This window comes from Cupressus sempervirens, chromosome 10 (genome assembly GCF_028749045.1).
Source record: "Cupressus sempervirens isolate cs-2001-9-10 chromosome 10, ASM2874904v1, whole genome shotgun sequence".
Taxonomy (NCBI): Eukaryota; Viridiplantae; Streptophyta; class Pinopsida; order Cupressales; family Cupressaceae; genus Cupressus; species Cupressus sempervirens.
Window position 1 is genome coordinate 244,266,894 of NC_143127.1, and position 16,243 is coordinate 244,283,136.

General features: G+C 33.8%; 1 protein-coding gene across 2 annotated transcripts; it reads left to right on the forward strand.

Annotated features, from left to right (window-relative positions):
- The first annotated feature begins 13,644 nt into the window (after window positions 1–13,644).
- Window positions 13,645–15,943, forward strand: LOC149533542 (heat stress transcription factor A-2-like). Of its 2 annotated transcripts, none has more exons than XM_089807683.1 (3): window positions 13,645–13,897; window positions 14,055–14,557; window positions 14,664–15,943. In XM_089807683.1, exons 2-3 carry the CDS (start codon window positions 14,225–14,227, stop codon window positions 15,558–15,560), a joined length of 1,230 nt encoding a protein of 409 aa, XP_089663809.1. In that variant the 5' UTR covers window positions 13,645–13,897; window positions 14,055–14,224; the 3' UTR covers window positions 15,561–15,943. The 2 variants fall into 2 exon arrangements, with proteins under 2 accessions (XP_089663809.1, XP_089663810.1); XM_089807684.1 differs by having other exon boundaries at window positions 14,242–14,557.
- Window positions 15,944–16,243: the final 300 nt, after the last annotated feature.

Below are 16,243 nucleotides of genomic sequence, written 5' to 3' on the forward strand. Positions count from 1 at the left end.
TTGGCTTGATCAACCTATTTAGATAACAAAGAAAATGATTCATAGGGTTACTGGGTTGCCAATGCTCAACAAATCAAAGATAACAAAAACCCTAGGTTAGATTGAGCTAGTAAAGAAGACTTTTTTCAAGTGGGATGGAAAAGAATGAAGTTGAATGGCATTATAGAAATTGAAATCAAGTTCAGAATCCATGTGATTGGTCACAAAATTTATAGTTCCAGTAGACTGAACAATGTTCCGTGTGAAGCTGTGGGCTTAGCATATAAAGTAGTCAAGAACAATCTATGATTTGACCTTGCCAAGTTGCAGCTAAACTAGCTAAGTAAGAATATGGAGACCAGCTGAGTGTCCAAGACAAATCTGTGTAAGTTTGGCTCACTTTTGACACGACTATTCTTTTATGTTTAGAAATTCTTCCCTTTCAAAGGCACTGTATACCTATTATATATTAGATTAATGAGTTTATAGTTGAAATGGGAGACAATTTTGAGGGCATCATGGATGCATATGTTGAGACATTCAAGGAAAGAATGCATAGAAGATTTAGAATACCCAAACAACTAGTTGATGATTGTGAACATGATTTATGTTTCCTTGTGGATTGTGACAAGATGCATATTTAGGAAGTTAGGCCAAGAATAACATGGGTAAAACCTCTTGGATATGATGTAAACATTGATGACACAAAATATATCATTGAGGCTCTTATCAATGAGCAAGTGGATCCTAAGGAACCATATTTTGGCACCTATGAAGAGGTTAAGACCAAAATTTCTTAAGAAATTAAGCTACCTCAGGCTTTGAAGAGAGGAAGAAAATAGGTTGAGAAAATTCAAAAGGAGAACAAGGAATCTAGTTCCCCTCTTCTGCTAACAAAAGGCAAGGGTAATGATATCCAAGACGAGGAAGGAGAAGAGGAACATGAAAAAGAAGAAGTAGAAGAAGAAGAGGCTCCCAAGAAAAAGGGGAAGGTAATAATAAAGAAACCAAATAAGTTCTCACTTGCCTTATTTACCAAAATGCTTGCCAAGTCTAGGAAGAAGCTAAAGCTTTAAGATGAGGAAGATGAAGATGAGAAACAAGTAACCTTTAAAAGGCCTACTCCCACTTTTGAGGAAAGACTAAGAAGATTGAAAGAAGGTGGAGGTATGGCTGACTTTAAATTTCTAAAGTATGAAACAAGGAGTAAAGAAGAGCAAAAGAAGATTGAAGAAGCCCTAGTGGCTAAAATGGCTAAGTGGAAGTACTCTCTAGAAGAACTGACCAAATAAGTTCCTGATATCCTACTAAAGGCTATTATACATCAATGGAAAAATGCAATAAATATTGGTAGAGATATCATGGAACTGACCTTAAGAAAGACAATGCCAAAGTTTTCTAACAAGGAAGTGAAGGAAACATTAAAAAAGAATGAATAAAAACTAATTCCTAGGTTCAATGTGTTAGATTGTGGTGACTGATCAGGAAAGTACTGTACATACTTCATAAATAGTGGGGTTCGGGGCATCGCCCCAAAATTTTTTTTTTTTGGAAGTAGCCGACATGGTAGCCGACATATTATGGCCGACATATGGCCGACATGTTATAACCCTAAAGCGGTTTAATACTTGTATAAAAAGGGCTTAGGGTTGGGTATTTTTTATGTGTGGTGATACGAAATTGGTTCTTGTGGCGGTATTGAGCTGTAAGGGATTACGGATTGTAATCAGGTTGTAATCACTGGATTGTAATAAGATCGGACTTGCTGTTTGGTGGACGTAGCCCAGGGATTGGGTGAACCACGTTAAATCTTGGTGCCTTGTGTTCATTTCTGTGTGTTCTTTTTTTTTTTTTATTGGTTATATTTGCATGTAGTTTTTTATTTCTGTCCGTGGTTTATCCTAACACAATGCATTCCTGATTCTGTTAAAAGATATTGAAGCTATGGTGCAATCAAATACAAATGCATGGAAGAACATCTATGGATTTCATGTTGTAAAGCCTATTGAGGAGGTTGTACATGTAGATGATGTTGATGATGATGATGAGAAAGATGATGAAGAAGATGTGAATGATCATACAATCAGTGAGGACATACCTGAGATTCAAGATACCCAAGATTCTGATCCTAAAAAGATAGTAGCAAAGGTTGGCCTCCCTTCCTAACTCTCCAAGCAAATTCTTAGTGCCATCTAGCTCAGAGAAGGTTGCTACGGAGTCACAATCAATTGAGGTAAACATAGTTTCATCAAGCACCCAATTGACTATTGGAGTTGTTTTATCGAGTGCAATGGTGAGTGTTATTTCCACCACTTTATCTATTGAGCAACAGGTTCCACTCTTCATAGGAAAAGGCTAGACCAAGTCTCAGTAAGGAATAGTAAGTACTCTTGCTACAATTGTTGTTCTCCATTAAGCAATTTTGTTTCTACCATTGTTGTTTCTATTGAAAATGCAATGACAGTTGAGGTTAAGCCTCAATTGAGCACAAAGAATTTGAGTAAAGGAAAAGAAATTATTCCTTCTACTATATAGAAAGAAAAGGGTAAAGATGTAGAAGCCTCAATGATGATATTGATCTAGAGGAAGACATAGTCATACCAGATTGAGATCTCTCCAATCTAACTCTTGATCGGATGGACACTCTAGGAGAGCTTTGGAAGAAAAGGGCAAGACAATAGAAGTTGAGAGTTGAAAAAAATAAGAGAAATCAAGTGCTTTAAGAAATTAAGGGTATATTTGTTGATGCACTAAGAATAGAGGTTGATGAGAAGCAACCTATATTGGATCAACTTTTTGACACTGTGCACAAGTTTAATGAAGAATTGAGTGGACAGGAAAAACTTTTGCAAAGGGAAGAAAGGAAATTTGAAAATAAAGTTTTGGAGAAAGTGGCACTAAAAATTGCCATTGATCAAGTGGAATTGTCCACTATTCTTGTTAATTTTGAAAGTTCTGTTAATAATGTTGTTTCATTATTTGTAAATTTAAGTGACACTGCAAATTTTACAAAGGAAATAAAGGAGAAGTTGTCAAAAATTGATGTTGATCTAAAGGCAAGTGCACACCAGTTGTCACTTGACCCTAGCACTAACTCTACACATTCTATGAAGATTAGGTATTTGACAAACTTACAGGTAGAATTTTTGAGGGAAGAAGCCAGAATAAGGGCTACACTAGTAGATATTCAGAAAATGATGTTTCTCAACATGGATGTAATGCAAAAACATTAATCCATGACAACAACTTTTCAATTGCCGATCACATGATGGAATTATCAGCTGCAGTGCATATAGCTTTGCATGCTTCCAAATTTTTGCAAGAGAATTGGGACAAAACCATGTCCATAATTTTGAAGGTACATAGTGATTTCCTTTCACATTTTGGTGTTACCTTGTAAATATGCATTTTTGGCATTTGTGTTAAAATCAAGGGGGAAATAGTTATTATCATACTATCAATTGCATATGTATATATGGAAGGGCATCCAAAGGGAAATACAAAAAGGGGGAAATGCAGTTATATACAACAAAGCTACAAAAACATTCTTTTTGAAAAATAAAAAATAGAGTTAGTATTTATTGAGTTGTCAACACAGTAGTCAAAACTGAGTTGCAGACCTAAGCATATTGATAGGGGGAGTTTTGACTTATATTTTGAGTATTCAAAATTTTGGTATGATAAGTGTTTTTGTCACTAATGCCAAAGGGGGATATTGTTGACCTAATGGTCAATCATTTTTCAGTTAGTGACTAAAAATTTAATCAGTTTGATTGGTTACATTGCTACCGAGTTTCATAGAGTCTAGTGAGATTTGTAGTATAAACCAAGTAGGATTTAGTGTTAACCGAGCTAACAGTGTCTACTGAGTTAGCCATGTTAACCAAGTAGAAGGAAGGTAGTGTTGACTGACCTGTAGTGTCAACCAAGCTATTTAGTATCTACCGAGTTCTCAAGTGTTTGTCGAGTCACCAAATGCTAACTAAGTTCATGCCTACTCCTGAGTGATCAATGTGGACTGAGCACCTATATCAACCGAGTGCCATAGCTTGCTGAGTTGATAGCATTTCTAAGTGTAAAAATATCACCCGAGTGATCTTCAGAACTCGAGTATTAGTAGTAAGCTAACCTAGTAAAGACTTTTTGAATTTGGTGTTGTAGCTGACTTCAAAAGGTAATTAATTGGATTGGTATATATGTAATACATCTTATCATATCCAAGTGTGAATGAATAACAAGGAAGAAGTAGAATGAATGTGAATTAGAAGAAAAAGGCTACAAGTACTATAAGGAAAAGAAGAGTCTCATCCGTTGCATAAAGGTGATCAATTTACATCAAAGAAATCTCATACAACAAATCAAGTTGCAGAACATAGATCAACTACTGGTTCATCCTAACAGGTGCTTCAGTCAAACCCTCTAACAAGGTGGACTTAACAACCTTATGTTGAATCTCCTAATTGAGTGCATACTTCATTGTATTGTATAAATCCTTTAACAAGGTGAACCTAACAATCCTTTTTGCTCCTAACAGGGTAGATCACCATGAGTGATCAATTGTATGTCTTAACATGCCAACTTTATACTGTAGTCATAAAGCTTGTGGGTATCATCCCCACCCCTATTTTATTTTCTATTTGGAAGGTTTTTAGGTTACAAGATATTATTTCAAGTGTTATGAATTTTTTATTGCTTTCAGTCTTTTATGCATGCAATTAGATTAGAATAGCTTATGAAGGATTAATTGGTGAATAGAAGTTAAAGTTTTATTGGTTCCTAATTCACCCCTCCCCCCCTCTTAGTCACTTGGGCCCACATACATTTCCAATAGTAATCTCAATGTCTTTCTTATTCAGTTCTTGATTTGATCTTGAATGATTGATAACTTTTGCACATCTGATGACTTCTCCTCAAGTCTATTAGCTAGTAGTCTTTTGTCTTCTTCAATCATAACTCTATCTTCTTCAACTTTCTTTTTTAGTTTAGTTGCCTCACATAACAATACTGATTGAGTCTCTTGATCTCTTTTTAGATTCCTGACTTCATTTAGGGCATTGTTCTTTTCCATCATATTTGCAATAGCCGCATCAAATTCATTTGAGTTTCTATCCTCAAAAAATCTAGTAGTGTCTTCTTCTTGATATTGAGTGTCATTTTGTTGAATGACCAATTCCTTTCTTCTTTTCAATGAATGCTACAATTCATCTCTTGCCTCCTTGAGTTGATGTAGGGGAAGTTGCATTTCAATCTTCTAATTCTCAATAGTCTTTCCCAATTTGTAGACTTCCATCTTCAAGATCTTACCTCCAAAGCTATCAAAATTTCTTTTCTAGGGAACAAAGCTCTAATACCAATTGTTGGAAATAACAATGGGAAAGTAAGTTCTGGGGGGGGATGTGAATCAACACTTAAAACTTTTGCCTCTAAAATATATCACCTTCATCCATCTCATAACTTAACATGTAAACTACAATAACTAAGCATGCATCACATCAATAACAAGAAGTAAATAACACATAATACAATAAATTGATTACCCAAAAACCCTCCAGGGAGAAGGTAAAACTGGGGTGGGGATGACACCCACAAATCTTCACTACTACAGTTGTAAAGTGTGGCCTATTGTGGCTACAATGTTTTGATCATAAACTATGATCTACCCTATGAGAGGTCTTCCCTATTAAAGGATTACAAAAGACTGTTAGGTCTCACCTTGCTAGATGATTTAAACTCACAATATAGTAAGCACTCAGTTAAGAGATTTACAAAAGTCTATTAAGACTACTCTATTAAGAGATTTACTTTGCATCACCTCTTAGAATGATTCAACACCCAATCCTTTGGTTAGCACCTTACTGCTTGATGTCAGATCTCCTCTTTACTAGTTATCTCTTGATCCTCCTAATTAGATATATCTTCTCTAACCTTTCACTACTTGTCTTTGTTCCTCTCAAACTAATTCTTCATTGTAAAACTTTGTCTTAGCCATCTTCTCCATGCTTCCTTCACACCAGCTACTCTCCTTTGTATCCTCCTTCAAAACATTAGGTTACCCTTAGGGTTTTCTTCTTTTATAAACATCATGGAGATGAAATTAGGTTAGAATCAATGACTATGGTTGATATATTTTGCCACCTAAAACTTTCCTTAGCCTGATTAGTTGTATGCATAACATAGGGATGTGTAATATGACCCTCCTTATTCCTTATGATAAAAAATTCATGTTTATGTCGGCCAAAAATGGTTTACATAGAATTTTGTGCCATTACAAACATCTATGACAAAAACTTTGTTGCTCGGCCTTCACTATGATCTATTTACTGATACTTGGCTTTTGAATAGTTCGTCACACTTTATTTGCTCGACACCTAAATCACTTGACACACTCTAACTGCTCAACACCTAAGTGATTCAACACACACTATCTTCTCAACACATACTAGTGTTTGACACTAACTGTCATATTACTCGGCATGCACTATGCATTCAACTTGCACTGCTCTCTACTGAATAATGACTAAGTGTTTTGTCACTGCCTTGTTAAAACCAAAATGAGATTAACACTATCCAACTCATTTAAGTACCCATTGAATACCATACTTATCAACATTGTCTTCAACATACTTTTTTCAAATCCTCTTCATCAATCAACTTGATATGTCACTCCACTGAACTAGCATAATGTCTAATCAACTAAGACTTGACATCAATGACAACATAACAACTGATATGACTCTTTTACACACATTCATAGCATTCTTAGTTGCATGATCAATTGGGGCTAACATTCTTAGTATCAAAATATTTGTTACATTTGTTTATTTTTAGTAAATTAAATCTATTTAAAGATTACAAACCAACTCCTTGGCATTGATCATTAACCTTCATTCTTAAGATCAAATTATTCTTCATGGATGAAATATTAACACCAAAATTGTAGATTTAAATTTGCAATTTTGTAGCTTCAACATTTTAGATCAAAATTCATTACTACCTTATCTAGGTATTTTATCTTGATTATCAATCATGAAGTTCGATACAAAATATCAATGTTAGAAAATTAAATAGTTAATTCTATATATATTAAGTTTTAATTGTTATTATGGACTATGGAAAATACATGCTTTACTTTAATACTTCATGAATCTCATTAGTAAATGTAACATACCTTATAGATAATTGAGTATGATTAGATGGTGATAACATGGTCAATTATTTATATATTATTTTAAATTTCATCCCATGATACAATGTAACATATCAGTAAACTAGCAGTCCATGCTTTTGTGCATGTAACACTAAGCCTATAAGAAATTGCATACAAAATAGATCAATAATATTACATACAAAGAAATCTAAAACTAAAATTACTATAAGTTATATCTAATAAGAAATATATAATTAAAATCAACTAAAATGTTAAATTTAATTATACATAGTAAAAATATTCTACTAAAATATTAAAATACATGAAATAAGGACCAAGAAAGAATAGAAAATGAGATGAAATAGGAATGTCAGTAAAAGATCTAAGACAAAGAGTAATAAAATTTATATAAATTATATGCACTAAAAAATACTAAAATCAATAAAATTTATCTCATAAAATTATATTTTTCAAATCAATTAAAATATTTATTTTTACTAACTGACCTTGAAATTTTACTAAAATCTAAAAAAGGATAAAAGTAAAATATAGGAATATACATAAAATAAAAACTAACAAGAAAGTAATTGTTGTTGTAGATTGTCTAATCAAAATTTGAGATCAATAGTATTATATTTGTTTAAAGTATAAAAACCTTCATATTACAACAAATATTATACTTATTTTTTAAGAGAATTGTAATTAAAATTTTCACCATAATTATAAGCTTAATTCTAATATTGAGATTAATTATTGTTGTTATGGCTATTCTTAGCTTAAAATAGTATACATGACCCAATATGAATCAAGAAGTAGGTTTAAATTATTAAAGCACAATAATATTATATGACAAAAAATAGATAAAATTTAAATGTCAAGTTTAAGACAGGAAAAAATAAAATTGAAAGTAAAAAAATAAAACTAAAAAAAGAGTTTGATTTAATAGATATTGTGAAAGGTAGTGTGGAAATTAAAGAATAAACATAGCATATAATATAAGACAATTGTAAATTTTTAATTACAAAAAAGTTGAACACTTTATATAATTACTAAAAGGTCTAGAACAAAAAAATAAAATAAAAAATAATAATAAATGATAAAATTAAATATAATTTTATAAAATTATTTATTTACATAAATTACACATTTACATACATTTTGAAAATTACACATTTACATACTTTTGAAAAAAATAAACTGTAAATTAAATACAAGAAATTAAAAATTATAAATATAAATTCTACTTAAACATATTATTTTATTTATTAAATAAGTCATTATATACAATTAAGAATACCTATTTCATTCTTTGGCTTAAACTTGAAAAACAACAAAATTTAAATTGTAAAATAAATTGATTATTTTATAATAATATGACATCACCTAGTGTCATAAAGAAAGAACATCTATGAAGAATATGTGACAAATTAATAATTGAAAAAATAATAAAATATGTCAAAATAGGAATTTTTTTTTAAAATTAAATATTTTAAAAATCATACATTTTTCATTACAAAGTTTCTTTTAAAATATATATTTAAAAGTGATAGCTTCTATAAATAAATGTAATTTTTTAGTTTGAAAGAGAAAAAGTTTCCTAGTGTAATCTATAAAAATGAGAGAAAGAAAACATAATTTTATGCATATTGTGATTTTTGTTTTATTGAATGAAAGATAAAAGTTTCTTTATTTTATCTAAGAATTGATAATTGATTTTTTTTGTTTTAAAAGAGAATCTAATTTTTATATAATAACTTTAGTGTTTACTGTTAAAAATTTATAAGCTTATATTTATTCTCTTTCAACTCTAAAATACATAATAAGGGAAAAACTAAATGTAGTCTTTAAATATATTTTGATCTTCTAACAAGTTAACATTTTAAGAAAACAATTTAAAATTGTAAGCCTTATTTTAGTTCACAATAACAATATTCAAGCTTCTTTGAAAATTAACCAAATTATTGAAATCTAATCTACAAAGTCAAGTTTAATCTCATTCTCATGGATAACATAAATTAAAATAGCTGTGTGACAAGCAACAATCTCCATCCAATTCTCCAACAATTGCTCCCTTTGCAACAAACCAATTTCATTGACTGCACAAATTATTAAAAAAAAACAAATAATTTCTCAAGTATTATACAAATCTAACTTCCATTCCTTGGATGTTATTGTAGGCAAAATTGAAACTATCACGAAGATAAAAGAAAACAACATAAGAAAAAAACATTTTTATACCTATCATGAATGCAATAATCTAATGCAAATTCTAAAACCTGTATAGAAATATGGGAACCTCGAAAAAGTAGAAACCTCTTGAGAGAAAATAAATATGAGAAACTTGCCACTAATATTGATAATGATAAAAGGAAAGTACGAGAAGAATAAAGTTATTTTTTTAGAAACTTCTAAGAAATTATTTTTGATTGGAAAAGAAATCTAAAAATTGGAAAAAATGAGGAGTCTTACAACATTTCCGTCAAAAAAAAACTTTGGGAGCAAAGTTCCCACATAAAGTCTATCAGCTTAATTAAAAACTTCTAAGAAAATATTTTTGATTGAAAAAGCAATCCGAAAATTGAAAAATGAGTCTTACAACATTTCTGTTGAAAAAATATTTTTTGAAAGCAAAGCTCCCACATAAAGCCTATTGGCTTAATAAATAAAGACATAAAATGTGTTCCATTTTCAACTTCACAAAAAGTAATCTATGTTTATGCACTCTTATGTTTGTGGTTATTTGGATAAGTTAGGGCATGAATGAAATGGTAAGGTTTAAAATAGGTTGTCATTATTTTTCCCCTAAAGCATATTTTGTTACAAGCCAAGGTTACTATTGCACCAAAGATCGACCTATGAATGCTCGATACAACCACTAGACTTATAGAACATAGGAGGCAATTAATCTATTTCACAAATCCCAAAGGAGAATGTTGTTGGTTAGTCCAATAATCCCCCCACCCCCCCTGAATATCACTTGGGGATATTCAAACCTGTGACCAAGCTCTAATACCACTTGTCACAAAATAGGGTTTTCGTTGCACCAAAAGATCAACTTGTCAATGGCCAATGCAACACTAGACTTATAGAACACAAGAGGCAGTTAAACCATGTCATGAATCTTGGAGGGGAATATTGACAATTAGTCTAACACATTTCCAAACTATAGCCATAACATTCTCTATATTAGGGGAAATGATGTAGTGGTTGTTCAAGGGTCAAATTTGGACTCCTCGAAACTTTTGTAGATTTTACTTGGTGAGTTTACTTATTCAACTTAAGGTTTATGGTCTACATAATTAAAGAGGGCATCTTATTTTCATGCTTCTAGTAATGTGTCATATATAAAATAGAAAAAGTTGGTCAAAATCTTGTGCACTAAGCTATGTTTTTTTAGTGTGGCTATGTAGAAAAATATACTTTATTACCTTTTTGATGTGATTGTTAGCAAGGAAAACTATTGTTAACAACCTTAAAGTCACGACTAATAAAGTTAAATAAGTCATGTAAATAAAATATAAAATACATTCTCTCTCTCTCTCTCTCTCACACACACACACACACACACACACACACACACACACACACACACACACACACACACACACACACACACACACACATACAATTTTCTTCATTTAGCTTACTTGTCAAATAAACCCATATAGTAAAGAAATGTTGATATCTTTTATACATTTTTAATGGAAACCTTTAATATTAAATAAATTATCAAAGTAATTAAGCATATAGTCAAACCCTCAAAAAAAAGGGTGGCACGGTATCACTTTCCAAAGTTAGATTGGTAGATATAGGGCAAAAAATAAAAATATACTCACAAAACGAAAAAAAGCTACAAACTAAGAAAAATTGTAAGATGACAATAAAAATGTGTATTACAATTCTAGAAGAATAGTATAAGTGGAAACCAATACAATTAAGTTGCAAGATCTACCTTCGTATATGAGGTTATCCCACATTTCACTTGGAAAATCCTTTCCATTATCTATAGACTCTAATCCATCGTTAGAAATAATATTACCGTCCTCAAGATTATTCTAGGCTTGAATTCACACAAACCTTGGTAGAGAAATGGAAAGCACATACCAAATAAATTCTCCCTGATCAAGAGGAGTTTGTCCACATCATTGAAAGGACACAAAGACATAGACCACCCAATTTATCTATTAAGAGGCTGAGGCTGAGGTGGAGGTACGATCCAACCTTATTGTTAAATCATTGGTGGAGGTGGAGGTGAAATGGTGGTTCTCTAATAGTTCAAAGGTAATGCTATATGTATACTAACCGATCTTCTCCAGTCTTAATGGGAGGATTTGAAATAAGATAATGATAAAGGTAGAACCTTGACCACAAATAAAGGGAACTCACATAGTGATCCAATTTTGTTTGAAGATGTTAAAATTTGAGAGCTTTGAGATCATGTTATTTAGTTAAAAAAATATTATGTAATAAAATTAGGTGATAATCTAGTCCATTTTTCTAGCTGATGAGGTTGTTGGTTGATGCCACTATTAGACTTAAATTCTACTCTATATTATGGTTATACGTTGTCTGCAATTGCACTATTGGAAACAATGTCCTTCTAAGCATGGTGTTGGTCATACAACTATGATATTACCTACTTGGGCATTTGTAGTCTACATGACCACATCAGTGTCTACTTGTCACATTGGTGCCTTCTAAAGTCATGAGAATGTTCTTTGCAACCTTTGACATGTAGGTTTTTAGCCTTTAATTTCTTTGACATCCACACTCACACTAAAATTAACTATATTGAGAAGAGTTGGTTCTTTTGGCTAAGTTAAAGCCCTTAGTTAATTCACCAAGATATATAGAGAATGTTTGAAATGTAAGCCATAGGTGCAAAATGGGGTTTGTATTTCTACAATAGCAAAAACCTTACTCAAGGAAGTGTTTATTGTGTGATATTGCAGTATATGCTTCTTAGGGCCTTATTTTTCATTTCCTCCTAATCTCTATTTAATTATTTGGTTGTTAGTTGTAAATTAGATTTTGGATATCATAGAGAGAAATAAGGAAGTGTTTGGATCGGTAGGGGTAAATTTGAATATGAGGTATTATACCATGTACAACCATGTTTAGAAGACAAAATTCTAACACATTAACATCAAAGATCTTAGAAACTTGAGAATGAAGTAGAAAAGGCAATGTTCATATATAAAAGAAATTTTGATGTAATAAGCATGTGGTTTGACAATCACACTTAATAATAACAAAACAAACTCATAAATAAATAATAATAACAACAATAAGATAAACTTCAAATGGAAGCAAGATATATGAAATGCGTGATTCAACTATCTCATCCTTATTTTCAACTTTATTTTGATTTATAGCTATATTTTGACTTTAGTCAATAAAAACAAATCTTTATTGACCACTTTTATATTTTTCAAACACAAAGCTAATGCGTTTAATTATTATCCAATCATATCATACCACACCATATCCAACTGTTATAATATTTTGTAATAATAAGAATAAATATATAGAATCTTTAAACAATTGTACCCTCCAACACCATGTACAACTAGCATAATCTTCCTCAGCAATAATAACAATTATAGTGTTATTCCTACTTATCAACAATTATAGTGTTATTCCTAATCTAGGTAGTGTCCTAGATCTCATGAACCTCATTAAAATGTTGACACGAGATCTCATCCAGTTCATTAAAATTTTGAATCATTCCATATCAATATTTGGTTTGCCTAAAGTGGGCATATTTCCTGTCACAACAATTGTACTAGGCAGGGTACATTCCCTCCATCAAAACAATTGTACTAGCACATTCCCTCCACCACCCCCATGGAATGTACCCCAAGAACCTCGGAATGAATCTGCACCATACGCGTTACGAAATTTCCCCACACTTGCTATGAGAGCATTAGCAACCGCCCACAGAATATTTACAATACTTGGACGAGCGAAGGAGGTTTTTGTTTCCTTTTGGGTGACGAAGGGCTTAGGTTTACTCCAAGATGTTTGGAGCGAATTCGTCCTTGCCTAGTATTTCTGGTAAAATTTCGAGGAAAATGCCTTTGGATTTGACCGCGGGTAAACCGGAGTTACCCGCGACGTGACCTGAGTGGTTAATGTAGGTGTCGATCATTTGCGACGGCGTGTGGGCAACTTTCTTTTTCTCGGTGGGGCCTACGCGATTTGCAGATATTTTGGTGGTGGGGCCAGTTCGGACCATAGATTCCCCACTGTCCAGGTAGCAGGGATAGGAGCGAGCGGTGGAAATAGTAGCCACGTCTCTAGATTGTTCCTCTTCCGACCGACTTACATGTCCTCTCTAGATCTCTCTAGATCATTCGCTCATCATTCATTTGCTCGCGCTCAGATTTTTGCCTACGTGGCACGCGTGTCTCACCGTGTCTGCTTCCTTTTTTCTGACTCGACAAAAGAAAATGGTTTTGCCCCGCTCTGCACTTTTATTTTATTCTATAAATGGTGTGGATTTTGAAAATGAGACTAATTAAAAAAACGGAATTAGAAAGTGCTAGAAGATTCGCTTTAGTTCCCTATATGTTGAGTACCGCCTTTCGGCTCTCAGTTCGCCGGTAGTTACAACGTCCGATTCTTTTGATCCCGATCAAGAAATCCGGCCGTCTAGTGCTTATATCTATCTACTCAATTTGTTCAAGGAAAGTTTCTTGCGGGTGTTTGTGTGTTATTAGTTTGCTCGGATTGTGGATTGCAAGGGCGAAAAATTTGAAATTTGTTCAGGTTAGTTTGGCTGCACCTTTCTTTTCTGTTCTGTGATTTCTTCGGATTTAGAGGATGAGTAGAGTAGACTTGCGTAAATTTGCAGTTTCTTCTTGATTTGATTGATTGAATCTCGAATGAGAACAGATTGTAAGCTGACGCAGAGGTTGTATTGTAGGAATTGGAGAAGAGATTGTATTGTAGAAATTGGAGATTGCTTTGAATTAATTCAGTAACTGGCACAACATCATGCTTGCAACCAACACGTTCCAGGATTTTTTTGTTCCGTTTGAAGGTTTCTGCTTTGGTATCAGGATTTGGGAGATGTGATCCGTTGGCTCACCTTGAATGCGTTTGTTTTGCAGGGGAACGGTACCGATCATGGATTCGAGCTTTTTTCAGGGTAGCGAGGGTGAGTTCAGTATTAAGGAAGAAATTCAGGCGATGGAGGCGAGAAGTCCTCCCCAGCCAATCGAGGGTTTGCAGAGTACTAGGCCGCCTCCATTTTTAACGAAAACGTATGATATGGTGGAAGATCCTCAGACAAATGCAGTAGTGTCCTGGAGCGCTGCAAATAATAGCTTTATAGTTTGGAATTCGCATCAATTTTCCATGGATTTGCTTCCGAAGTACTTCAAGCACAACAATTTCTCGAGCTTTGTTCGGCAACTCAATACGTATGTAAGTTGACCTAGGGTTTGTTTTTCCCCTGTTCTCATTTCTCGTTTTTCTGTAAATTTGTGGTTTGAGTTACTGAGATTCGGACCCGTGACCTGTGACCAAACAGGGGTTTCGGAAAGTGGATCCGGATAGATGGGAATTTGCGAACGAAGGGTTTCTGCGAGGGCAAAAGCACTTGCTGAAGCACATTCAGAGGCGGAGGCCTCCATCTCAGGGGCAGCAGCAACAGCAGGGCTTGGGAGCTTGTGTCGAAGTAGGGCAGTTTGGAATGGAAGGAGAAATTGAACGGCTGAGAAGAGATAAGAGTGTTTTAATGATGGAAGTTGTGAGGCTGAGACACCAGCAACAGGCAACCAGAAACCAGATGCAAGTCATGGGGCAGCGAATCCAGGCAACTGAGCACCGACAACAACAAATGATGACATTTCTTGCGAGGGCCATGAGAAACCCTACTTTTCTTTCCCAGCTCGCACAGAAAAACCAGGTCACCAAGCAACTGGACGGTGCAAAGAAAAGGCGAAGGCTACCGCAGGGAGACGGAAGTGGAGGCGAAGCGGAGGAATGCCAGTCGCCGTCCCAGTCATCATCTTCACAAGTCCAGATTGTGAAATACCAATCCAATTACTCCACTTCAGCCCCTTCTGACCTCTCCACAACGAGTCCTCTGGAAGCTTTCTTCTCTAACCTGGATCCTCCACAACCTGCAAATGGGTTACTACAACAGAGCGGCTCCGCACAGGAAGGGTTATTATCTCCTACTGAATTCGATCCCTTGCAGGGATTCGAACCCGAGCCAGTCTTCGACGCTTCGGGTGCCCTCGGAATGGGCACACATGGTGAGGCTTCCACTTCAGCCGGCAATGCGAACGAGAACCCTTCGGCATCTGCAGATATTGATTTCAAAACTGCGGATGGGTTTTGGGAAGAGTTGTTGGGTGAAGAGTTCGATTCTCAGGAGGATTCTGAGATTGAAGTAGAACCTAATTTTCCCCCATCCCCATGATTCTGGCAGAGCCAAACTCTGGCTCGAAAGTTTCCTTACCGGTTCTCCAATTTTCTCCTACCGTTTTTACAGGAGCTCCTAAAAAGGCAAACAGTTATTTCGTTAGTTTAATTCTTTGTGTACAATAACGTAACTGCATATTTCCAATAACTGTTCATGTAAGCTATATTTGTCGTTCGATTCAAGCAGAGGCCCAACTGAAGCAGCTGCGGCAGCATCCCCTCTGGTCGGAGCTCGGATGAAGAAGTATGTTTTTAAATTTTTTTTCGAAAAATTTGTTTTGGGTCAGGGGATAAATGTGGAGGTCTCGAAGGTTATTTTTTAAAATCCAGATAGAAATGTACAAGGCGTTTGTTCAATATAATGATAACAGTTTAGATCTACATCCGTGTTAACTGTTTCATTTTAGTTTTTAGCTTCAAATCTTGTTGTTCTTTCCGTTGGCTGGAATTTTGACAGTTTTTCAAAAACTGTAACTGGAATTATAAAGATCTTCTTTATCGAAACATCGAATCTCAGAATTTATCTTAGAAAATGATCACGATCGAGTTTACAAATTTGAATGAATTAATAGTTCATGGATTTTTATTAAGCATATATGTCTAACAATTTTGTAGTCAATAAGGGGAATGTAAAAAATATTACGAATGAATAAAGAAGTTTGAATGAATGAAGGTATAGTT

What these genes read in the sequence shown, in the direction of transcription:
- LOC149533542 (XM_089807683.1), top strand. Translation starts at nt 14,225, where the DNA reads ATGCGTTTGTTTTGCAGGGGAACGGTACCGATCATGGATTCGAGCTTT. An exon ending in TTCGGCAACTCAATACGTAT is followed by an intron (nt 14,558 to 14,663) that starts GTAAGTTGACCT and finishes GTGACCAAACAG; the next exon opens with GGGTTTCGGAAAGTGGATCC.